General features: G+C 42.8%; 1 protein-coding gene across 1 annotated transcript in view; it reads left to right on the forward strand.

Annotated features, from left to right (window-relative positions):
- The window catches only part of Anos1 (anosmin 1), a 129,219-nt gene that overhangs the window by 62,958 nt on the left and 39,740 nt on the right, over positions 1 to 26,521 (forward strand). The window contains exons 3-6 of the mRNA XM_048797402.1: positions 244 to 306; positions 12,471 to 12,693; positions 20,957 to 21,141; positions 22,656 to 22,785. Coding sequence (XP_048653359.1) covers positions 244 to 306; positions 12,471 to 12,693; positions 20,957 to 21,141; positions 22,656 to 22,785 — 601 coding nt within the window. The remainder of the gene's footprint in view (positions 1 to 243; positions 307 to 12,470; positions 12,694 to 20,956; positions 21,142 to 22,655; positions 22,786 to 26,521) is intronic.

Raw genomic sequence — 26,521 nt, forward strand, 5'->3', positions numbered from 1 at the left:
CTCTGTGACTTTCCTTGGTCAGCTGGGTTGAAATGCACTTTTTTTTTTTTTCTTTTTTCTTTTTTGGTTTCTGTTCTACAAAGATGCCCAAAGCAGTTCGACGATCAGCTGATTGATTGGATTTTTCTAAACCCACCAGGACAAAGAGGCATGGGAAGCCCACAGACGACTTCTCTCCTTCCCTTTCTTTGGTTCTTACCCATGTATATATATATATATTTTTTTTTTTTTTCTTTCCTCCAGTGCCTGGAGCCTTGCAAGGAACCAGGGGACCTCAGGAAACACCAGTGTCACAGCTTCTGTGAGGTAAGAGAGCAGCAAGTTGATTACTTCACCCATCCAGGGCAGACAGTGTGCTCTTTAGAGATGCAAACTGTCCGTACTCCCATCACGGGTAGCCTCCAGCTCTGTTTCTGCACGGTATGAAAATGCCTTTTGCCATTAGGAAGAAGCCACCCATGTTATGGGTAATAGCATTTCTCGGTCCTTCTGTCTCACTCCTCCTTTCTTGGGCAGAATGCTCGCCTACCTTTACCTGTGCTGTCAGTTAGATGAGGAACAGACCCCAATCCTGGAGGACGGCTGTCTGACATCATCAGTCGTGCTGGGGACCAGGAGAGCTGCTTGGCTGAGATGTCACCTGCAGCTCAGGGGCACAGGCTGGGTGCCAACCTGGTTTCTTGTAAGCTGTAGCCAGGAAGACTGGCGGATTGTCCAGGTTCAAAGATAGTGACCTCGAGAGGTAGACAGGGCCAGAAGAGGAAAGAGTTGACAGAGCTCACTAAGGGGTGCTCAGTAGGTGTCATCGGGCGTCTTGGAAGGGAATGGGGGAGGGCTGGGCTGGAAGGAATGTCCTGCAGAGGATCTGGGCAGCCACAGAGATCTGGTCTCCAACCACTGTAGCAAGGGCTGATGTGATCCCCTTGGCAGAACACAGACTACTCTGAGAAGCTGGGTGCCAAATTGGGATCATTGTTACATCCTCATTGGGATCATTATTGCGTCCACAATGTGCCATGTGAATAGCCCATCCCCATCATCTCATTTGATCTTCCCAATGACCTTGGAGTAAAGCAGCAGGCAGCTACTACACTGGGGCTGGGTACCTGAGGTGGAGATCTAATCCAAGGCGGAAGGGCTGGGTCTAAACCCTTGTCTCAGGCACCTCTTCCTAATGGTACAGGTGTAAACTGGGGTGGGGGTGGGCTTCGCTCTGTCAATCACCCCGGGTCATGTGCTACAGTGTTATTTTAGAAAAGTGGAAGGAAATATGTCTCAGTTACTAAAGTGACCACCTTGTGATCTTTGTAATCTCTGTTGTTTTGCTCTGAGAGTTCCTTTGTAGCATTTGGTGGTCTGGCAGGAATATTGACCATTTGCAGACCTTTCCACAATAATGCCTGTTTGCTAGAAGCTCTTCCACCTGAGGGTTCCAGTCCAGGAAGCCTTTGGAAACCTTTGGTAATTGCAAGGATGAAGATGCCTTCAATAACACACAGACCCCTTGCAGGTAGTCAAGGTTATTTAACCAATTGCTCTGAGACTGACAGGCAGGGTGAGCTAATGATCTAGTGTTAAATCCAATAAGAAGACCCACCCTCAGTCTCTGTGTGCAACCAACATTCTCGAGAAGCGGCTGAAGAGACATGATAGCATAAATCATGGCTTCCACCTCCCCAAGGAATGACATGGTACCATCTGTTTTATTGAAATCTAAGCTTTTCCAGAAACCATATGCATTCCATTTAATGTATCTTTATATTAGTTATCTCTAACTAATCTCTAACTCAAACCACTCCAAAGCTTAGCTTTAACAATGGGCAGGTATATTATCCCAATGAACCGAAATGAAATTAGTAAACTTCATTCATTTAATATGCACTTTGTGAATACCTACGATTTGCCCAGCAGTTTGATTGAGGTACAGCAATAAGCAAATTAGACATAAACAAATAAATCCCTGCCTTCTTGAGGGTATTCTCCTGGATGGAAGGCCATCTAGATGAAAATTAGATGAACTCGATCCTCATCTGAACTTTAAAATTAACTCATCCTGTGAATTTGGGCAAATCATTTAGTGTACCACGTTTATCCTCATTTTCAAATCTTAAGATTTACCCTAGTGACCTTGGATGGTGTTCTTATAAAAATAGAAAATGACTGGGAAGACACTGTAGAAAACTTGTCAGCTACACTATCGAAATAGTAGACATGTGGTATTAATTATGTATTACAGGCTTGTAGGTCACAGCTCGGGGTGTGTCTGAAACACTACTGTTCCTGACTAATCCCCCCCACATTGGTAATCGAAGTTGACAACATCAGATCAAAAGGTCTAATTGACGCTGGGCGTGGTAACACATGCCTATAATTCCAGTGACTTGGAAGGCTGAGGCAGGAGGATCCAAATTCCAAGGCCAGCCTCTGCAATTTAGCAAGAACCTGTCTTAAAATTAAATACAAAAAGGCTGAGGATACAGCTCAGAGGTAAAACACCCCTGGTTCAATCCCCAGCTTTTCTGCCCTGAAAAAAAAAAAAAAGGTTTAGTTAAGCAACTATTATACTCCTTTTCAGAAGGTTTTCCAATTCCTGCTCTAAGAGAATCCATAGTCATAATTACATCGTAAAACTTACCTAACCATTTAGACTGTGGGCCAAATTATATTCTGTGCATATATGAATATGTAACAGTGAATCCACTTTTAAGTATAAGTATAATGCAACAATTTTAAAAATAATTACAACAACAAAAGAAGAATTTAATTCTTGGTAATTTTAATCACAAAATAAATTTTCCTATGAGGAAGAGACATTCTGCCATTTATCCAGAGTTATTATTTTTTTTAATTTCTTGTGGATGTCCACGATGGTGAGATTCACTGTGGTATATCCATATATGTACATAGGAAAGTGCTAGTTACATTTTTTTTTTTTGAGCAGGACTAAAAGAAAATCACTAAAGAGTATTACTTTCCTATGTGGGGATTTCTTGTTCTTAAAACATATCCCTCAACTGCTGCATAACATAGAGGTTAAATCAGTGGGTCTCTTTAGGATCTGAAGTAAAGCTTCAAGTCTGGGAACCCCTGAAAAACAGTTCAAGTTACTGAAAAAAGCTAAATATGAAAATGATAAAATATGCCCCAGTTTGTGTGTGTGTGTGTGTGTGTGTGTGTGTGTGTGTGTAGAGAGGGGAGATCAGCACATAGAATTTAGTATGGTTTACTAATCCTTTTCTTTAGTGCATCAGAACAATAGCTTACCTGGCTAGAGTCTCCTCCCAAAGGAACAAAGAGGCGTGGAATCTGCTGCTATTCAGTTGGAATATATACGTGCTTTTTTTTTTTCTTGCAAAAACCGGTTTTGGGGGCCACATCATAGAACTGATAGAAAGGACCACCCACCTCTGCTCTTTGGAGTTAGTGAGCCGCCCTTGGTTTATTCAATTGGAGTCAAAAATAAAAGGTGGACTCAGTTTTTATTCTAAAAGATTTTTAAATTGGGACTCTCTTCCCAAGGGGGTCCCAGTTGGCTCCTGACTCTTCCTGGGGAAAGTCGTTAATTCTCTGGAGGTGCTCGAGTGGCACTTCAGGTGGTGTGCATGGTGGATGAGACACAAAGTCTCTTTGGGTCACCTGAACTTTGAAGCAAAGAACGGGGACTACTGGCTGTGTCCAGGTGGTCATGCCAGAGGTGGTCAGCATCTATTTTAAAACTAGAGCTAATGAGAGAATCTGATGACAAGTTTGGATAGGAGGAATGGTTATAAAGAGAAGAATGAATCCATAATGATGCCAAAGCTCTTGTCCTCAATGATTGTGGAAAGACATTTGGAAAATACCTAGATCTGGAACCTGTCATAGGGTCAGGGTTTCTTGAGGGGTGACCATGGGGGGGGGGTAGATCAGAAGCTCAGAGTTAAGCATCTTATGTAAGAGTTGGAATTGAGACTTGCACAGGGGCTGTGCCTCAGGCGAGCAGGTACCAGGGTCTGGAGTGTGGGGGGGGCGGTTCTGGCTCTCTGTGATGGACACTGAGGGGTTAAAGTTATAAAGCTGGGGGTGGGGGGAGAGTGAAAGCAGGTGTGTGGGTCTTGCGGGGAGCCACCCCAACACAGGAAGGATAGGGAGAGGAGGAAGAATGGGCGAGCGAGACCAAGAGAGGTCAATAATGAGAAAACCCAGGGGAAGGAGGAGCTCCAAAATGCAAGGATGGACGCATTTGCAGGAAGGAGCAGCAATCCGCTGTGCTCCGGGCTGCAAGAAGGTCAGGCCTTGAAACCGGATCCTCAGGTTCTGCCCCGTGGAGGTCACCGTGGACTTGCAGGGGAGCAGTCCTTGGGTGGCAGCGGTCGGTCAAGACTCATGGTGTGGCTCAGGCATGGGCCAACGGCTAAAGGCGGGCGCCATCATGGTCCCAGGTGCTTGGGTTCACCCTCAGACTGCCCGAACCTGAGTGCCACTGTGCTTTCCAAACGTGAGGGCAGATGGCTTCCATGGCTGATTGTCTGATAGTGTGCTCGGTGATCCCCATTAATAGAATGCAGGAAGGAAAGGAACCGTGTTTTAGACCTGTGTCCTCGCCATCCCTGGCTCTCGAGGAAGATTGAACTTCTGGAACTCTCCATGTGCTGAAGCATCCTCTGAAGAGCTTGCAGCAGGACTGTGGACAGTTGCTGACTTACGTGTCCTCCCGTCCAAGGGAGTACATATTTGTACTGAAAGTAGTTAGAGTCAGCTAAGGAGGAAGCCGAGATAAATATAGGTTGACTCAAATGGAAACAAACAAACAAAAAAGGTAAGAACTGATAAGAAAGTGATTTCCTAATATACAAGTATCTGATTTTCTTCTGACTTAATATTTTTTTTCATTGATACATAATATTTGTGCATATTTATGGGGAATAGGATGATGATTTGATCCATGTATACACAGTGTAACCATCAATTTTTAGGGTAATTAACATTTCCATAGGCTCAGCATTAATCATTTCTGTGTGTGGAGACTGACCTCTTCTCACTCTTTTGAGCCACACCACGGGTCGTTGTATGCTGCAGTTGCTCTCGCATGCTACAGAAAACCAGAACAAATTCTGCCTATCCCACTGTCTTCTGATGTCCCTCCTGTAACCTCTTTGTGTTCTTCTTCTTTGATTTTCTTCTAATTTTATTTTGTCCATGGCCCAAGGTCTCTAATGTGCTTGGGAAACAAATTAATTGCAATCACATCTAATAAATTACTATTTATAATTGAGTTTCCGGGCAAATTACCCTCACATTTCCAAGCATGAATTAGAAACATTTGCAGTGAGAACTCTTTATCTTCCTTTCTTAGTGTTTAGATGCCTTCTCTGAAAGGTACACTTAGTAGTTCCAGTTTTCCTCTTTTAGGTCTTTATTTCTTATAGATTTTTATAGAAATCTTACCTGCTCACTAAAAATTAATTGAGCAATTAAGTTACACTAAAGAATAAAACCAAACCATTACTCTAAATTCGACCACCCGGAAATAGCCATAGGTTAGCTTTCAAGAAGCGCAAACCCAGCAGAACTGAGACTATTCTCCTTAGAAATGCCCCTTAAATGTAATCACCCTATGGTGCAATAGAACACCAGAATTCATTTCTTCTATCTTAACTTATTAGATGAAAATTTAAAGCAAATTTTTATTTTTAAAAAAACCTGCTTCACTGGTTGATTCTGGGCTGGGATCTAAAAACTCTCAAACTTCTAGAAGGTTCCCACTACTACCTAGCATTCTAATAAGTGGGGTTCGCTGTTCTGAGTGTGTTTGTGCACACTGTGTGGTTTACCCTGAATACCACTTTTCCTCCTGGGAACCTGGATTTTTACTACATTCCAGGCAGACGGTTCTTACATGACTAGTTCCAGGTAAAAACCCTGAAGGCCAAGTCTTGAATGACCTCATTTGGTTGAATAGGATCCTAATAGGGAAGCATCTTGAGAACCACTGGGTTAATGAGAGTCTTCTCATATTTACCCCGACACCTTAAGACAACATTGAGTCTAATGGTTGCTTGGATTCTTATTTGATTTGTGGGACACATGATCTCCCTGAGCTCCTGATACTTAATTAGTAGAAGGAAATGATGATGGTCATGAGGACTCCCGAGGCAGAACTGAGATGAGGAAATGGAGCTCTACTACAAGGAGAGGGATGGTAGACAGCCACACCTGCTGAGCTTCACTACTACAGATATGGTGGTGATGGTGGTGGTGATGGTGGTCAGCATGGTGGTGGTGATGGTGGTGGTGATGGTGGTGATGGTGGTGGTGATGATGGTGGTGATGATGTGGTGAGGATGGTGGTGGTGATAATGAGGATGGTGGTGATAATGGTAGTGGTGATGATGGTGATGATGGTGGTGGTGATGATGGTGACGATGGTGGTGATGGTGGTGGTGATGGTGGTGGTGATGGTGGTAGTGATGATGGTGAGGATGGTGGTGGTGATGATGGTGGTAATGATGGTGGTGATGGTGGTGATGATGGTGGTGATGATGGTGGTGATGGTGGTGGTGATGATGGTGGTGATGATGGTGGTAATGATGGTGGTGATGGTGGTGGTGATGGTGGTGGTGATGGTAATAATGATGGGGAAGAATATGATGGTAATTATGGTGATGATGATGGTGGTCAAGATGGTGATGTTGATGGTGATGGCAGAGATGATGGTGGTCAAGATGGTGATGGTGATGATATTGATGGTGACAATGACAGTGGTCCTGATGATGATGGGATGATATCAAGGATGATAATGATGGTCATGGTGGTGGTGATGGTAGTGATAGCAACAGTCATGATGACATTCATGGAATGATAATGATGAGGTGTTGGTGGTGATGGTGACCGTCATAAGGGTCATGGTGATGACGGTATTGATGATAGTGATGATGGTGGTGATGAGGATAAGGATGTCACATTCTTATCAGAAGATGACCTATTCAAGGTTGTATTCCTGATTGTCATCCAGGAGAAAACCTCAAACCCTCTTTGCAAATGCTGCTCTATATCTAAAAATGGACACATGGGGCTCACACCTGTAATCCCAGCGGCTAGGGAGGCTGAGATATGAGGATCGTGAGTTCAAAGCCAGCCTCAGCAACACTGAGGTGCTAAGCAATGAAAATGCAAAATAGGGCTGTGGATGTGGCTCAGTGGTCAGGTATCCCTGAATTCAATCCCTGGTTACCACCCCCCCCCCAAAAAAAAAAAAAAGAATTGACACATGGCACATCTCTGTAAGAGTGAACTAAATACAAAATCATGTGTTCTCTCCATGGCGGGGGCTTCATATTTATATGATTTTGAACAGTAAGGTAGTGTATTGCATTTCTTTATGTTCATCTTTCTACCACTGCTGCATGAATTAATTTTCTATACATCAGGTGGCATTATATTCCAAATCAAAGACTGCTATCTGCAGTAGTATCTTTTCCTTTAAGCATCTGATAAATTTCATCTACTATAGTTAGTATTTAATTTTATCTTGACCCACTGGCCACAAGTAGGTAAGATGGTTCTATTTATTTTTTTTCCTACTGAAGCTTAGCATGTTGCTCAGATAAGGCACTAAAAAGCATGCATTACTTTTTAGATATTTGGAGATAAGACGTAGGAGACATTTATAAGACTTAAGGTTGCATATTAATATATAATATGATTATATGTTTTTTTTAAAAAAATGGAGAATTTTTCACTTTATCCAATGTACCACTAAGAGATTTTCTTTTATCATTTTGCTTTATATTTCTTCTCTGGATGCAAAATGACATCCATTTCTGTAGTCATCTAATAGAAAATACATGGCCTTTGAATGTCAATTTTGTTCTTGGTTTGGGGAATAGCAAAGGTAGGAAAAGAAAATTAGGGCCTATAATAATCATATTTTTTTCCCCAAAGTTTAAATTGTAATCAAAGACCTGAGGAAATATTTCCATTTATATGATTTTTTGAAGTGAATCGTAAGCTTTATGAAGGAATTGTGGTGACATTAATTTTACAAAAAAAAAAAAATTTTACAATTAATAACTTGATTTAATTCACTGGAAGTCATTGTACCTGCAAGAAATTGAATACTAGCATCTGGGTTGCTATGTATTTTTATTTACTGTGAAGTTAGTAGGCTTTTTACTCATAGTAATTTGAAAAACCTCCAAGTTTTACCTGTTAGGTTCTTCAATTGAGCTTTGGTTTCAGTACAATTGATTCATGCCATCATTAATTTATAATATAGCAGGAAATTTTGCAGGCTCCATGGTCAGAGGTTACTTTTCTGAGGCCCACATAATCTGCGTTGACAGGATTTGCCGTTTGCTGTTGGGAGACGAGTTTATACATTTTGTTTCTGTCCAGAGGATTAATAGTCACGTATAGTTTCCTTTGACTTGTCCACATTTTCTTCTTATTCTACCCACTTCAATAGATTCTCATCAAGTCCGCAGTTAAAGACAAGCAGAGAGAGACGGCTTATGTGTAGACAACATATTTCTCCAATTCATTTTCTCACTGTTAGTGTTTTTTTCCGACCTATTTCAAGATAATTATCCAGGGAAATGGAGAGAGGGGAAAAAAAAATCAGCTTTGATAAATAGAAATCATCAAACAGAGCTCCTGTTGTACCAAGTGCCCCCAATTGTAAAGTGAACTTCACTTACGTAAAAACCTCTGTCTGAGCTGGGCGCAGTGGCTCAGCTCAGGTCAGTCATGCCAACTGCTCAGGAGGTTGAGGTGGGAGGATGAGGAGTTCAAAGCCAGCCTCAGCCACAGCAAGGCACTAAGCAACTCCCTGTCTCTAAATAATTAAACACAAAATAGGGCTGTGGGTGTGGCTCAGTGATGGAGTGCCCCCGAGTGCAGAGAAGACACAAGTCACTCAGCCCTTACTGTGTGTAGATCCCGGGGCAAACTGCACTTAGTTCCTTTGTGTGCAAATGGTACAGCTAACCCATGACCCTTCTTCTTCTATTCTCTTTGAGAATAAATGTTTCAGATCTGTTCTAAGGCACTTTGTTTGTTTGTCTTTGTGGTTGTTGTTTCTGAGTCTGCGCCGTTAGCTCAGTGACTTCTCAGTGGGAGGAGACACATCTCCGTTTCCTGGATCAAGGGTGCAGTGATTGACAGGCACACACCCTTAGGGTGATATATGAATGGAGAGTACAATCTTTGGAAGCTGATGTCAGACTCATGCTCTGTTTTCCTCGGTGAATTTGTTCCATTGTATTCATATGTTATATGTTTGAGTGGAGTTGATTTGATTAGCGCATGATGCAAACCACCTCCCTGTGACTTCCAACTTAGCAAACAGCAGACGCTCACCAGACGTAATGAGCCGGTCTGGGGTTGGAGATCCCGGCTTGTGTGTTGGGGGCCCATGATCTTGGTAACTAGGTCCTTTCTTTAGTCGCTTGTAATGTATACATTGTGTGGAAAGAGGGAGGCTGGTGCTTACTGCCTAATTGTAACAAGTCTGTCAGCATACTTTCTGGATTACTCACTTGGGTTTGGAACTAAATTTCAAACTCCCAAAGCCAACCAAATAAAACACATCTAAACCACCCACAGAAAAAAATGAGCTCTGAAATAATGGGGGACAAAACCCCGAGGAGATCTTGATACTTTACATGTTTACAAAGTGGCTTTTGAATGAACCAGTTGCAAATTTGTGGAGATTCCATGTTGAAACTGTAGCTCTTCTTCCAAGTCTAACCTGTAAGGTTTTTAAGTCCAGCTTTGATTTTAGTACAATTGATTTGTGCCATTTTCAAATTTTATGTATAACTATTAACAACCCACTTTGTGTGGCATCTACCAGTCTGATCCACACCTTGGAATTATACTTTTTGTAGATGATGCTTCTAGTCTAACCTCTTTTGCCAGTGAAGAAAAAGCACAAAATCTTTCCCTGGCCTTAACTGGAACAAAGTCTCAATATGTTAAATTTGCTATATCAGAAAAATCATTGTGGCTGTAAGACGTAGATACTATTTGATCTATGCATGTGCGCTTGGTGTGTAGAAATTCTAGCTCTTTAAAATATTTTTATAAATTGTGGTAAAATATGCATGATATTGGCCAGACACGCATTTTACTTCAACATTTCCAATCATCTTCAACAAGATGAATAAGATAATGAAATCGCTGTCTTTTGGGGGAGAAGGTGGCTACGGCTCTCTGCAGAGATGACAGTGCTTCAGACAAGAGATTTTTTTTTTTTTTTTAAATTTGGGTACCAGGGATTGAACTAACTCAAGACACAGAACCACCGAGCCACATCCTCAGCCCTATTTCATTTTATTTAGAGACAGGGTATCACTGAGTTGCTTAGTGCCTCGCATTTGGGGTCCCCTGAGCTGTTTCGGGAGCAGTGCCTGACATGGGCTAAGAGCCTAAGATGTGCCAGATTGCTTTCTGTGCATGGAGCAGTGGAAGGCAGGCTTTCCTGGCAGGGTGTGGCTCTCCTTCTCTGTCTGGTGTGGCATCTCCATGCCTTCTCTTCTTCCGCAAAGTGCTGGTGTTTTTAGTGATCTTTTTCACTACTGTGACCAAAAGATTTTTCTGACAAGAAAAATTAGAGGAGGAAAAGTTGATTTGGGGCTCAGAGGTCCAGTCCATGGTTGGCCGACTCCATGGCTCTGGCCCAAGGGGAGCAGAACAAGATGGCGGCAGGGCCTGGAGGAGGAGAGCAGCTCAGGACAGGGCACCAGGGAGCAGAGAGAGCTCTGCTCACCAGGGACAGGAGAGAGACCCCAAAGGCACAGCCCAGGGATCACCTCCTCCAGCCACACCCCACCTGCCTACAGTCACCATTCAGTCCATTCAAGTGGATTAATCCACTAAGTAGGTTATACCATTCATAACCCAATTATTTCACCTCTAAACTTTCTTGCATTGTTACATACATGAGCTTTTGGGGGACACCACATCTAAACCACAATATCTGGCATCACCACATCCTCCTTGGAAGGGACGATATGGGTGTGAGTGGGTCACCCTTCGTTACTTAAAAGTCTAGATCCACAGGGGTACAGACATTTTTGTAATAATATCAATTCAGACCACTCCTGGGTCAAAAGAAGGCTGAGACATGGAACGTGCCTGGACAGGTGTGTTCCGGGTACAAATGGACTGTACTAGGGCTACAGTATTGGGCTGACAACCATCTTCCATAAAGGTCAAAGGCAGTTTAAGGTGGAATTTAGGATGCTGATGGCTATCTCGTCAGGCATCTTTTATAGGAAATTCAGGAGGGTTAAGGTTAGGTTGCGGGGTGGGTGGGAAGCCATCTTGGCTACTTTTTCATAAGCCCAACGGAGGCCAAGGAACCCAAAATATCATTCTCTCTTCTACTCTCTGTGTGGGGAAGCTTTTAGGAGCCTCAGATGCTCCTCAGCTCATGGCCAGAAAGAGCCAGAAACTTGTGATAGCAGCTCATGTCTCAACGGTGAGAAGATGATACACCGGTCCGTTTTTCCTTTGGAACAAGATCCATTTGATGAGCCATACTCTCCCACTGCTCAGCCTTCTTCTATTCAAGGGACTCAAGGGCTTGCTGTCCCCACCACTGGTGGGTGGATTCTGGGCTCCTTCAAAATGTCACCAACAAGATGCTTAAACTCCTCTTTCACAGACGCAAGACGCAGGTGCACGTCAATGTTGAAGGAAATCCACGTTGTCTTACTGCACTCCTTATTGACGAGTCCCTCTTGGTAACAGATGGCCTGAGCACCTGAGCTCTAAAACCCGGGTGTCGTTTAGATGCATTGCATTTACAGGCTCAGACCACTGTGCAATGTAACGCCAAGAGGTGTGTTGACACGGAGCGGGTCAGAAGCTTGAGTATTAGAAAATGAAAATGTATGTCATGCATGCATCCGAAAAGTCCCATTGAATTGCATTCAATGGGGTTTGTAACTATTTACAATCCTGGTTTCTGTTTCTGCTTCTGGGATGGAACCCAGAGCCTCATGCATGCTAAGGGCGGGAGCTCCACCCCCAGCCTCTATGATAGATTTTTGACAGCTCTCTTTGAGCGGAGAGAAAAGGTAAAGATAGGAGACTGTTCACTCAGACACTCGGTATGACCATTGTGTGCAATCTAAAATCATCTCATGGGTCTTATTCCTTTGGGAAATTACCATGGAATGTAACCTTGCTGGGGGTTGAGAAAAAAACAAAACAAATGTATCTATTTCATAAAACGTTCAAGGGGCTGGGTGTGGTGGTGCACACATATAATCTTAGGGACTTGGGAGGCTGAGGCAGGAGGCCAGCCTCAGCAACTTGGCAAAGTCCTAAGCAATTTAGCAAGATCCTGTCTCAAAATGGAAAATAAAAGTTCTTCTTTTAGGATGCCGAGGAATCGGACTTCATGTGTCTTTAATGGAACCTTTTATAAAAAAAGAAAAAAAAAATCCTCTCTGTGTCTCCCTTCTGCTTCTCTCTCGCAGCCTCTGTTCCCCAAGAAAAACTACGAGTGCTTAACCAGCTGTGAGTTCCTCAAGTACATCCTGTTGGTGAAGCAGGGCGACTGCCCGGCCCCCGAGAAGGCCAGTGGGTTTGCAGCCGCCTGCGTGGAGAGCTGCGAGGTTGACCACGAGTGCTCGGGGGTGAAGAAATGCTGCTCCAACGGCTGCGGTCACACCTGCCAGGTGCCCAAAACGCTGTACAAAGGTAAAGAGCAAAGCCCGGTAGGGGCAGAGGCCGTCACCGTCACGGGGGCTGTCTGCGGCTGGGAAGGGCTCAGCCATGCCGCCCACAAGAATGCAGAACATGGGGGACATTCATCCCGTGTCATACCCACGTGTCTTAAAACACGCACAGACCTCAGCCAAAATGTGAGACACAAATAAGCAACAGAGTTGGAGTTTTGTTGTTGGATTTTTTTTTTTTTTTAAATAGTACCAGGGATTGAACCTGGGGGGGGGGGGGCTTAACCACTGAGCCCTCTCCCCAGCCCATTTTTATATTTTATTAAGAAACAGGATCTTGCTAAGTTGCTTAGGACCTTGCTAAGTAGCTGAGGCTGGCCTTGAACTTGTAATTCCCCTGCCTCAGCCTCACAAGTTGCTGGGATGACCAGGCACACACCACAGAGCCCAGCCAGAGTTTTAATTTACCATATACAAAGGATAACAGCAATCCATGAACTCGGTGTATTTTTTTTTTTTCTCAAAGGCAGACTAAGTCAATTAAGCTGCACTGGGTAACATTGTAATAAAAACATTGCAAATCCGCAGAAAGGAGACTGGGGTTGAGGAACACGTGAAAAATGCATAATAAACATACTTGTACTGGGGATTTTCTGTCGGCCCAATCCAAGAACAGACGTGTCCTTGTGCAGACTTTAAATATTTTGAGTGGTCATCTTGAGACAGAGGAATGACCCTCTTCCGAACATGGGGACTCCCTCCATCCCACGTGCCTGCAGATAGAATAGTTGGCACTCAAGAGCAAATTCTAGAGCACTCCAGGGCGTGGGGCTCAGGGCCACCAGCCTTCCGTAAGCCTGACGAGAGTGTTTCATACCCAAGCCATTCGGGTGGATTCTGAATTGTTTGCATATTATCAAGGCACACAAGGAGACACACATTCTGTTAATTTGGGGGTCCAGTTTGAATAGTGAGTAGAATCGATCCATAGCTGTAGATCATTAGAACAACAGCTCTCTGCCCCTCACTTTTTGGTATGCACATGCCAAACGCCCATCATTTCTACCCGCTGGTAGGTTTTTGACAATCTGCGTATAGAGCAGTACTCACTAGCAATACTAGTTTTGGGGTCTGTACCAAACGGCTACTATTAAAAGTCCCTTCCCCTCAAGAGCTCACCTCTGCACAATTAATGCACCTCTCTGCCTCTTGGAAATGCCTTCCCCTTGAAACCTGTAGAATCCACCTGATTTTATGAATTTTTGAAAAATGTCTCCTGAATCCGTAGAACCCCAACATAAGTTTTATGTCCCAGGTTCAAAATATTTGGCGCTCTCCCCTTCTTACTGAGTGACAGTTCTCGAATGGATCCAACATTTCATCGTTTCCACCCCTCGTATTGTAATCTCCAACAAGTCACTTTGCAAACATCTAAAACTATTTCATTTCTAAAAACTTTGATGTTATGAAACTCCTCCCCGTGACGACTGATTGTATGCTCTTCACCAAGAGGATGCTGTCAGAATATTCATTTTAAGCCCTTTGTAAAACTCACCGGGTTTCAAAACAAGCATATTTCAAAAGTGATGAGGGGAATTAAAATATGCATTTAAAAATAAAAACATTGGCGAATCAGTGTGAATTTCAGATGTGCCAGTTTCACAGGAAATAAGAACAATTCCAGGAAGGACCAGTTAAATTATATAAAGACACATTTAAACCTGTATGTAACTAAATAGAATGGATTTTTTTCTTTTCTTTTCTTTCTTTCTTTATTTTTATTTGTTCTAATTAGTGACACATGGTGACAGCAGAATGCATTTTGATTCATTGTACACAAATGGAGCACAGCTTTTCATTTCTCTGGTTGTACATGATGCAGAGTCACACCACATGTGCAGTCATACATGTACCTAGGTGATGATGTCCATCTCATTCCACCATCTTTCCTACCCTCCATGCTCAACTTGTCCCAATCAAAGTTCCTCCATTCTCCCCACCACACACATACACACACCCATTATGGATCAGCATCCACTTATCAGAGAGAACATTTGGCCCTTGGTTTTCTGGGATTGGTTTACTTCACTTAGCATGATCTTCTCCAGCTCCATTCATTTACCTGAAATTTTTATTCTCTTTTATTGCTGAGTAATATTCCACTGTGTATATGTACCACATTTTCTTCATCATTCATCTATTGAAGGGCACCTAGGTTGCTTTCATAGTTTAGCTATTGTGAATTGAGCTGCTTTAAACATTGACGTGGCCGCATCACTGTACTATGCTGATTAAAGTCCTTTGGGTGTAAACTGAGGAGTGGGATAGCTGGGTCAAGTGGTGGTTCCAGAGTGGATTTTTAAGAAGTGCTAAAGTCACTCTTGTGCAACAAAGGAGCTCCTAACTTGGATTTTGTGGGAAGAGGCAATTCATAGAGCATAAGCCACCAATAGAATGAATGGACTTTATGAAGCTGCAGTGAGCCAGTAATGTTTGCATAATAAGAATGAGAAAACCAGGCTGAGATTGTGACTCGGTGGCAGGGTGCTTACCTCGTACGCATGAGGTACTGGGTTTGATCCACAGCACCACATAGAAATAAATAAATTAAATAGAGGTATTGTGTTCATCAACAACTAAAAGAAAATTTTTTTAAAAAAAGAATGACAAAACTAAATTATTCTTGGAAACAATAATACCCACAGACATATAAATGTATATATACATATATATATGGTGTATGTGTGTGTGTGTGTGTGTGTCTCCCAGGAGCATTTGAGACTACCCGTGAGTAAGTTTGTGTGTCTAAGAAGGATCAATTAGATCCTGTCAGAATCCTTTCAATAACCTCTTAGGCTAGTAGCAACTTGGAATCCTTGTTGACCTGCTCAAGTAGAAGTCAAGCTGCTCTCATGAGAAACTAATGCTGATGGCCCCAGGACCCTGGGATGTTCTGATGTGACTTGGTGGCTGGTAACGGACATTTATCTAACACCTATTGAAAGAAAAAAAAAAGCAAAGCAAAGCTCTCACTGGGTATCATTAGAAATCATCATCATCATCATCCAATGAAGACATATGTCATCATCAAACATTTCTAATCTAATAAAATCACTAGTTTATCAGCATTTAAGGAATAACCTACGAATCTCCCCTAACCACACTGACCTTAGTCTTAGGTTACTTTGTAGACCTAAGAATTTCAATTAAATACAGAGTGTAGACGACAGAGGACCAAATGTACTGGGCAATCACGACCAACTTGTCCATTTCTCATGAGTTTGTTTACTTATTAGATATTCGCCTCTTAAAACATTGTCACCTAGGTAGGTGCTGTTTGGAAATCCTCAAGAATGTTGGCTCCATGTTTTCCCTGGTTTAAGTTGAAAAGAAGCGGATGTGCCCTAGATCTTCCAGCACTGATACATTTCAGTTGAATAAACATTTGTGGAGTGTCTCTCATTTGCCGTGACCCATTCTGGGCACCGGGGCACAAAGATCAAGATGAAACCAGCCCTCACCCCGCGCCGGGTTCATGGATGAGCTCCTCAAACACAAAGGAATCATCTGAGTGTGCAAGTCATTTTCTGAATTCTTGCAACAAATTGATATTTAGGAGTATCAATTTAACTGTTTTTCATGTCACTAAAGTTTTAAGCGAATAGAGCATACACGTCCACACTTTCTATTTGGTCTACTGTGTTTCTTGGAGGGGGAGGTAAGAGGTGCAGATTTTATACCCTCACGTGCTTTATATGTATATATATGTGAAAACTTGGGTTTTTATAAACAACGGGTGTTTTGAAAATGTGATGGGCAAAATTCTCCATGATTTCAGAGCATCAGAATTGGGTTATGTCATGAGTGACCTTGAGCTGATGCCTTTGCAGCTAACTTGAACGGACTTGTGTTATAGTTTGAAATAAACAACAGATTTCTCTCTCTTTATTTTTTATTTTTTTTGCTTCTCAATAAAGCGAAGAGCAGTGAAATAAAAGACATGAAGTGTTCACAGGAGTGGAGAGGCAGGAAGTTTCTCATTCTATGAAATGCAAGTCTATGAAATGCATAGGAGGGAAAGTTAAAATTTTTACCAAGTTTCAGAGCAATTTCCACCTCTCCGTTATCTCTGTTTTCTCTTTATCATGAACCAATCAGCAATCAATCATTTGCCCATTCATTTCTTTTTCAAAAGACCCAATGACAGAGTTGATTTAATATTTTCACGCATATCTTAATAATGTGAAATTCAAATTTCAGAACTTTAGAGATGAACTAATACAGTATGTTCAAGTCATTTAGACCTTCAAGGGAAAAACTTTGACACTGATAGCTGAATCTCGACATGGCTAGGCAACTGTTGATTATTTATCATTATTGATTTTTCTATCAGTTTCTTCTTAGCATCTTTTAAAAGCCTGGGTTTCTGTCGCTTTGATTCTACCAAAATATATGTTCTTCATTTTAAAGAAAAAAAAAAGGACCTATTTTGTCACATCTCGTGGGGTGACATATGATAATATTTTTATATTTTTCATCAGGATAGTTTAGATTTCAGATGGCTAATTGGTTCAAAAACAGCTTTTAGGAAGAAAATTTCTAATCATGGTTGGAACGGAAAGCACATGAGGAGTGATCCCATCTCCACATCTGGTTATGCAATTGGGATCCTCGTTGGGCTCAGGAGGATGGTGTGCTCTGGCAGAGAGGGCTGGAGGTCCTGGGGGTGTGGAGCCCCATCTGCACACAATTACAGAGGAGAGCTGGAATGACTTCCAATCAAGGGAGCCAGCTACCCTTAATGCAAAGCAGACGGACCGTTTCTTAACATGCAAATTGCAGGAGCGTTGCACATCCTAATTAAAGAGACTTTTTTAATGGAGAAATTTGAACCAACGTGGCCCTGATACTCATTACGTCCGAGGAAGGCTGTAGGTGGTTGAATGCTATTCAAGATTGAATCCTTTCAGCAAAGAGCTCTGGATGCTTGCATGTGCTCCCGATGGGTTCAGGTTAGTTGAACGGCTGGGATATTTACCACAACTGTATTCGCTCTAGAAGATTATATGGCAGACAGCCAGGGAGAAGGGCGGATTTGCATGTCTCAGAAACTGCTCTGAAAGTCTGCAGAAGTAACTGGTCATCTTCTCCACCATGCACAGAGACATCCAGGGAATCAGGAAATGTCCTCCGATCTGCATAGCCTCTCAGTAGAGAAAATGAGACAGAGAAAACGTCTATCACCTGCCTGCCCACCTCAAACACAAGAAGGACACAAAAGGATCACAAAAATGATCTTTCTGTTCAGTTTGGATTCTCATCACTCTGAACAAGTTTGAGTATCTTTTTTTTCATGGCACAAGAAATAGAGACCTACTTCCGGTATTAAATCGGTCCTGAATTAACTTAGGGATTCCCATCTTATCTGTAAAAAAATTCTTTTAAAACTGGAAAAATACTATAGACAATGCAATCAAAACAACAACAACAACGTGTTCTACTTGAAAATATTTTGACTGCTTTGGTTTTTAGTATGAACCTTCTTTTTTTAAAAAAAAATAAAATAAAGTAAATGTGTATTTGAGTAATATAGCCATGATAGAAGAGAGAAGAGTAATTTGAAAGTATACATGGTTGGGAAGGCAGCACACAATACCTGGGATCAGGGTTCACTTTTGGAAGTGAGTTTCCAGCGGAGGGCTCACCACTGTTGAAAAGGTTTACACAAATGTTTCCAAGTTTTCTCATTTCTCTGGGTTCATTCTTGCCTGGAGTAAAGAAAGTCAGGGAGGTGGTTCCTCCAGCAAATAGTTAGTGACCATTTGGTATTGCATAATGTTCTCTCCTCTGGGACATTCCAAGAGGTGGGAATGACCTCTGGGGGGCTGTAGCTTCATGCAGAAGACAGGCATCGTTAAATGAGCTCTTTGCAGCAAAGGGGCAGTCAAACGCACATCCTGACAGTTGTACGTTCAAGAGTTGAGAGGCCCCAAAGAATGGATCCTTTTTAGGAAAAGAGACGCAGTTTGGTGTGAGTCTGGAAGTACTTAAGTGTCTACAGTCAGAAAACAGAATGAAAGACGATTGGGTCTGATAATAATAATAATAATAAGACCATCAACAGACTATTGTGTGTTTCTGGGAAAGCTAAATCAAAGATGGGATCTTTGGTGGAAATGTAGGAGGTACCCTGGAATAAATCAACAGATAAATGGCAGTCGTGTGATTGACAGACGCCTCGAGGGAGATGAAGGAAACTGGATGCAATTAGAGAGTTTGAGTCCCACCTCTACTTTCGAAAATCATCACACAATATCAGAAAGTGGATTAGACAAGGAGATGGACAGGCAGGGAGATGAGCCGAGAAGCTGAGAAGTAGAGGCAAGAGACAGAGAAAAACGAGAGCAGGAGGCCTCCGTGGAGATGGACGATTTGGGAATTTCTATGCATAAAGCCAGTCGATGCTGGTGGGATAAGAAGGAATCAAAGCAGGTGTCGCCTAAAGAACAACAGTGCTGCAAAGACAGCCGCCCCGGGAAAAGGGGGCAGATGTGGAGGTGGGACATGTGGAGGGAGCTGAACAGAAGTCGGCTAGTTGTCACAAGGGACATCCTTCTCAAGGTTCTGCACTCGGAAGTCAAGTTCAGGGTGCTGGCTTGAAAGGCACTCGGGACGTGGCTGAACGGGAGAGAAAGGCTGGCTCAGCCAAGTCCCATGGTGACCGGCCAAAGCCCCGAGCGTCAGAACAGAAGGTTCTAGGGATTCGTAGGTCAATCAAAAACCACCTCTCTGCTCCATTCTCCTACTTTGAAAGGTAGAAAGATGGGGAGAGTTCAGAAAGGAATTTGATCCAATCATAGCCCCAGGCAAACCCGTCTTCCTCAGACTCCATTACATCCTGTTCAAAAGGTAGACGAGGAACCAACCGCTCACCCACTTCAGGAAGGCACAGCCTGTTGAGACAGACTGACATTAAACTGAACGTCCAGATACAGCCACAACCCAAGACAGTATCAGTACGGAGACCATAACAGGTGTGGGAGGTGTGCTGTCTAGAAAACATTTTCTGTGTCGATGACTTTGACCACCTGTGAAGATGCTCTTTTAAAATCACCCAACTGTATCCACCTAAGCATTGGGTGAATTTAAAAATCTCCCTCAACAAGACCTTAATGTGAATTCAGTCAAAAAAAATAATTGAGATTCAGCCATTGACACCAACATGCATCCCGTCTTATTTATTTTGTGAGTCCACATTTTCCAGTTTCCTCATTGTTTAAACCCAAGAAATGGAAGAAGAAATAGAGCCCTCTGAACTGGATTTTTCCAAATGAGCTTTTGGTGCCTTCGGCAGATGCCATTCTCAACAGAAAATGGTGGTGTTGACCGTGTCCACCGACATGGTGCCTTAGATTCCCACCAAATGGCTTCTGAAGTTCCCTTTCAATAAAGCCTGTGGTTCAGAACTGTGGATCTCAAATCTTTCCCTCACCAAGACAACTTATGTGCCAAAGAGGAGGAAAAGGAAATCCGAGGGATTAGTATCTTAAAGGGAGAGACACCGGTGAGGGACGTTGGAAGCAATGCGTTCCTTCATGCCAAAGCCAAGCGTTATAAATTCATGGTTTTCCAATTTTAAAGTTGATAGGGCAATGGATTGCCTGAGCAATTCATGAAAGAATCCCAAAGACTCACACTTGTGAGGTTTGACAGCTTAGCTTAGCACTGCTGTGTGTGTGTGTGTGTGTGTGTGTGTGTGTGTTGTGTGTTTTCCTTTCCCTTCAAAGAAAATACTCCTTAAGGTAGAAAAGAGAACAAATCTTGGAACTGTAATTTAATGACCTTAGAATGTCCCCAAAGAAACAGACCATGTTAGAAAAAAGAGAGAAGACTTGAATTCTTTGGTAATGACCGTCCTGTGTGACTTCCATGTGACCCTTGATTGAGGCAACCTGGTAACACGATTTACTCAGTGCAATGTCCTTGAAAGGGTGACTCTAGAATTTTCTAGGGAGAAAAAGATTTGTCCACACCCAGCAATTAATTTTGTCCCTCTAGAATGAAATAAAAAGGGAAAAGGAGTAATATTCATAGCGTAGGATGGATTGCACCTGATGTCAGATGTCCCCTGTTATCCCTGAGGAGGAGAAGTCACGTTTACGAAAGGAGATGGAATCTTGGTGGGTGGCAGAGGAGATTGGTCTCTCTTGTAGATTTCCTTCCTCAGCATTTACCTGCACTTGGGGCCCTTGCAGATGGCTTTAATTGACATGGTCTTGTTCCAGGGGTCCCCTTGAAGCCCAGGAAAGAATTACGATTTACCGAGCACAAGTCGGGACAGCTGGAGGTGAAGTGGTCCTCAAAATTTAACGTTTCCATTGAGCCCGTGATCTACGTGGTACAAAGAAGATGGAATTATGGGATCCACCCCAGCGAGGACGATGCCACTCACTGGCAGACGGTGGCCCAGGTAAGTCCTTCCTGGAGAGTGTCCCCTGCACATTAAGCACAGCGCGTTAACTTACTATGCCTCCGTCAGGACAAAATAAATAAGTAAAGAGGTTGATGTAAAAGAAACACCTAAAATTATCGTTTGATTCCTGTTATTTTTGCTAGCTAATGCCACATGCGATTCTTTGTCCAATGTTCCAAGATTTTCATTCCGGCTTTAAGTTTTTCAAACTCAGAGCTGAAACGCTACCTGCCAAAGTCATCCCAAATTGTCTCAAATTCAGCCAAACCAGGTAGAATGCCACATTTGAGTCTTACCCTTCCTTTGGTCTCAGAAATGTTTAGCTTTGAGAGATGGACGTAAGCATTGCCATAATAAATTACCGTTAAGAAGTTTGGGAATGTCTGATTCCATCGCATTTCTCCAGCTTCACCCTCAAAGCCAAGGTGAGTCTGCATCAGAGGTTGTAAGTCAGTACATCCCATCTGCTATCTTGAGACCCTAGCAGTAGATACAAGACAACCTACTTGTTTCTCCCAGTATCTTTTTTTTTTCTTTCTTTATATTAGACAAGAATAGACAGTTGTCACTGGATAGCCATGCAGGATATTATTTTTTAGGATCCACTGCAGATTCCCAAATCTGATGATGCTCGAATCCCTCACAGCACAGTATTTTCCTGTAGCCTGTGCAGATCCTATTTTACACTTGAAGTCCTGGCTAGATGACTTAGAATACCTAAGGTAAAGTGAATGCTATGTAAGCCATTGTTAAGGGATGAATCATAGGATTCAATATTGACTAACTGTACTGTTCAGGGACGCATCATAAGGGAATTAAAAAAGCATGCACATGTTCAATTCAGACACCATTTTTTTTCCAAATATTTTTCACCCAAATATCTTCCAAAGTATTTTTCCAAATATGTCAAAATATTTCCCAATGCGTTGCAAATATTTTGAATCCAAGTGTGCAGAATTCCTGGATACAAAAGGTGAGATAGTTACTCTTGAGGGTCAGGACTGGATTCTCATGATATCATGTGATTTACTCAATTAAAAAACTGTTTTGAGCTACAGTTAACTTCTTGATATAGTCATCAGCCTTTAAGCATGTGGGTTCTTATAGCTGCTTCTAGAATTATATTTGGTGTGCGGGTTTAAGAGGCATCTTCTTTCTATAACCTAGAAATGAATTCACTTTCTCATCTATCAAGCAATCATGGGGTACCCATTCTCTATTGAGTGAATCTCTCGAATGCTCCATTTAGTCATCAGATTCTAAAATAGCCCAAGCGTTTGTGATAAGATTTTTGACTCCCAGAGGTATTTAACTTTTGGAGATGAGGCGGCGTCCAGAGTTTCCTGCTTCCCAATGACTCTTTGAATCTGGAAATGATAAGAGGGGCTCATGCAAAGGGAGGTCAAGACTTTTTTTGCATTGGCTAAAGAGTTTGTGTCATTTTTTTGAAACACATTCAATGGACACATCACAATAAAAACTGACCTGTGCTCTGTGACATTTCCCTTCAGACCACAGATGAGCGGGTTCAAATGACCGACATAAGACCCAGCAGGTGGTACCAGTTCCGAGTGGCCGCCGTCAACGTGCACGGGACTCGGGGTTTCACTGCACCCAGCAAACACTTCCGCTCCTCCAAAGGTCAGTCTTGCTGTCCTGCGCCCAGTGGGGGACCCTCGCCTTGCTCCCTGACACACCTGGGATGTGATGGCCATCTCCATGTGGTGGTTGGTCAGCAGGTGGCCATGCTGTTGTTACAGAAGGGGGCCAGATGTGTTGGAAGGTCCCATGGACGTTTATGGTTAAGGATGTCAGCAGAGTTTTTCCTTCAAGTTGTCACAGAAAATGATAATAAGGGGGCTTTCTAAACTTTGAAGTTGGGGTTTTCCAGGATGGACTTCTACTCAACGTCTTCACTAAGATTCTCCATCAAGCTGGGCACAGTGGGCCTGTAACCCCAGCTACTCCGGAGGCTGAGGCAGGAGGATAGAGAATTCAAAGCCAGCCTCAGCAACTTAGTGAGGCCCTAAGCAACTCAGCAAGACCCTGTCTCTAATTAAAATACAAAAATGGGTAGGGATGTGTCTCAGTGATCAAGTGTCCCTGGGTTGAATTCCTAGTACAAAAAAAAATTCTCCACCAAGCATCATTCTACAAATTTTGGGGACGAAACCTGAGTTTTAGGTGCTTAGTCTATGTCATCTTTCATAAAACAGCTGTTAACTGAGTGAATTACTCTCTTAGTTTTGTTTCATAATGTCTAGAACCTGGACCCCTCCTAGATTTTCTTTGTCATTGCTAAAATTTTTGAAATTCCCTGTTTATTGCTATTTAAAACCTCTGTGGAATCAGATGATCCTCTATGATATCAGTGGTTAGTTTATTCTGTAAGAGTTGAAGGACGTAATTTAACCAGATAGCAATGATATCTTCAGGTTTATTTCTCCAAAGCACTGTCAAAACTAATTTATTCTCCACTTGACTAATTATGATCTAGGTTTCTTTAATATTTATTGTTTAGTTGTAGTTGGACACAATAACTTTATTTTACTTATTATTTTTATGTGGTGCTGAGGATCGAACCCAGGGTCTCGCATGTGCCAGGCAAGCGCTCTACCGCTGAGCCACAACTCCAGCCCCAAGATCTAGTTTTATAGATTAAAAAATGTCATATTCACTTACTAACCCAGGATTATATGGAAGCTAATTTATTTACAATAAATGTAAGCCGGGTGCATTGTGGTAGTAACAATTAATGTCGGCCTTACAACATCAATGATCTGGCTGCTACATGTTGCAATTTCTGGAGCATGACTGTAAACATGTCCCCATCTCAATCTGTCCATTTCTATTTGCTACCACTTTCTCTGCATAACACAGGACTTGAGAAGAAAACTTGTATTAAAAATATTATTTGGACTCCATTACAGAGTGCATTGTAGATTTTTATCTTTCTTAGAAAAAGTCATTTTTTTTTAAAAAAAAAAGAGAAAGGTATCTTTTGTTTCAGGGAGGCAAATACAACACACAACTAAGCATGCTTTAAAGGGAAATTGCAGATAAAGACGTCAACTCAGACCAGACTCTGTCTGCAGGTGGCCTGTGCACTTGGAGAGGCTAGTGAAATGAATAATTAATCCCAGGTTAGGAGGCAGGGATCGATAAAAAGCTTGAGGCCTCTTCACCTTGTTTGCACGGTTCAAATGGGATCCAGACCCGTTGGGGATCCAAATGTGTTCCCATCTGTTCAGGAGCTAGCAGGATCTGGGCTGGGACTTTCAGAACAAGGCTGCTGTCTCACAGGTCAGACTAAAGCCGTTCGTGGCCTCTGGAGACAGAGCCATACTACCTGTACGACTGGTAGCACCTCCTGACTCGTGGGGGGAGGAGGGGTGGTTTGGCCCTGGTGATTCTTTATAGAGCCCTGCTCTCACAAGACCTTTAGCACCCAAGCAGAGGTCTGCAGACAGACTCAGGACCGTCATGGGGGAGAGGATCACAAGGTTGGAAAGCTACTCAGTTTCCACACTTCGTATTACAGAGCAATGCAACAGACCAGAATTAGAGCGACTGCCTCTGAGTTTAATTTGAATTTAATTTGGCTTTTGTTGAACAAAAATGCACCCTCTTTTGAAACATTGCAGTCACCAGGAAAGTATTGTTCTGTTTCCTGCTTGTCTCAATAGGCTCCAAACTCCAGTGCCAAATGTTGCGTTGGGAAGCGCATCCCAGACATTAGTTATTAAACTCTTAAAAACCAAAAAGTTCTGCACAGAATGTATGGTAGGTTCTATCACTTCGTTAGTGGGACACACCACAAGAATGATGTGAGTGTCACAGATAGCTAAACAGGGGAAGGTATTCACTCCCCCCAGATCCACCCAAAGGAGACTTCATCTCTACCAAGATGGCGCCAGGTCTTTCCTTACTCAATCTCAAGTGGAGAGAAATCTTGTCTGGGAAATATTGTCTCACAATTTTATTAAAATAATTTATGTGCCGCAAAGTCTATTCTTTATGGGTGTACAACCCAATAACTTGTGTTATTTACAGTACTGTAGCATCATCACCAACATTTGGGGTTAGAAGAAATCCATCCTCCCAGTAAGACCATGCCTCACTGGGAAAATTTAAAGACAGAAAGTTGTTTCTGTTGCTTTAGCTTCTCTTATTAACCCATGTATTTGAATGGCAGCCCTATTAGAATAATTAGCATCCTTCAGTGTAGGACATCTACTCAAAAAAGAAGCTTTTTGTAGAAAACAGTCTCAGACATAAAAATCATATTGATTTGTAAATGATCACTCCATTTCTGGAAATACGTGCAGCCTCCAAAGACATAGATGGTCTGCTTCCACGTTGTCTTCTCTCAATGATTAGCTTAGTGATGGACAATGCTGTCCTCTGTGCAGTTCATCACACACACACACACACACACACACACACAAACCTGAAGAGTCGTTTCCTATAAGTCACCAGGAAGTCCTCAAGAAGGTACCGGATTTCCTTTTCTGCATGTATTTTAGTTAGTTTTACGAACGCTGTGACCAAAACATCTGACAAGAACAACTTAGAGGAGCAAAAGTTTACTATGGCTCATGGTTTCAGAGGTCCAGTCCGTAGATGGCCAACTCCATGGCTCTGGGTCCAAGAGCGTCATGGCGGAAGATCATGGCGGAAGGGCCCAATGGAGGAGGAGAGCAGCTCCACTCATGGTGGAATCAAGAAGCAGAGAGAGGGGTGGACAGGGAGGGACGGGCCACAGGGAAGATGCACCATTCCAGAGCACACCCCCAGTAACTCATTTCCTCCAGCCACACTCCACCTGCCTATAGTGACCCCCCAGTCTGTCCATTCAAATGAGGATGGACCGTCCAATCACCCCATAGTCTGAGTGATTCTGTTGACATCTGTTACATTGGGTCTGTTTTGAGCGTAGCACGTCCTCATACCTCCAGGTCTAACTTGATTGGGAGCAATCTTCTTTACCGTGTCAACAGTCTTAGAAGACCCTCCTCCCTCCTCCTTCTCAAACTCCCTCCCAACTCTGCTGTCCCACGGAACCCCACAGGCTCTTTTGCTCTCCTCCCAACACTCCAAACTCTCCGTGGCCACTGGACCTTTGCATTGCTACTTCTTGGAACCAGAAAGTTCTTTCTCCACACAGTTGCAAAGCTGACTCTTCCACCACCTCCACACAAACGTCTCTTTCTTAGCAAAGCCTCCTTTGGCCACCCCTCCTAGAATGGCGAACGGACAAGTGCGCAAACCCACCCACATTGCCCCTGCTCCATTCTTTCTCGGTTTTCACTTCCTACCTCGAACGTTTTACATGGTAAACGTTTTGCTCTTCTGTCTTCTGTTGAGTCAGGGTGAA

The sequence above is a fragment of the Marmota marmota genome, unplaced genomic scaffold (genome assembly GCF_001458135.2).
Source record: "Marmota marmota marmota unplaced genomic scaffold, marMar, whole genome shotgun sequence".
NCBI lineage: Eukaryota > Metazoa > Chordata > Mammalia > Rodentia > Sciuridae > Marmota > Marmota marmota.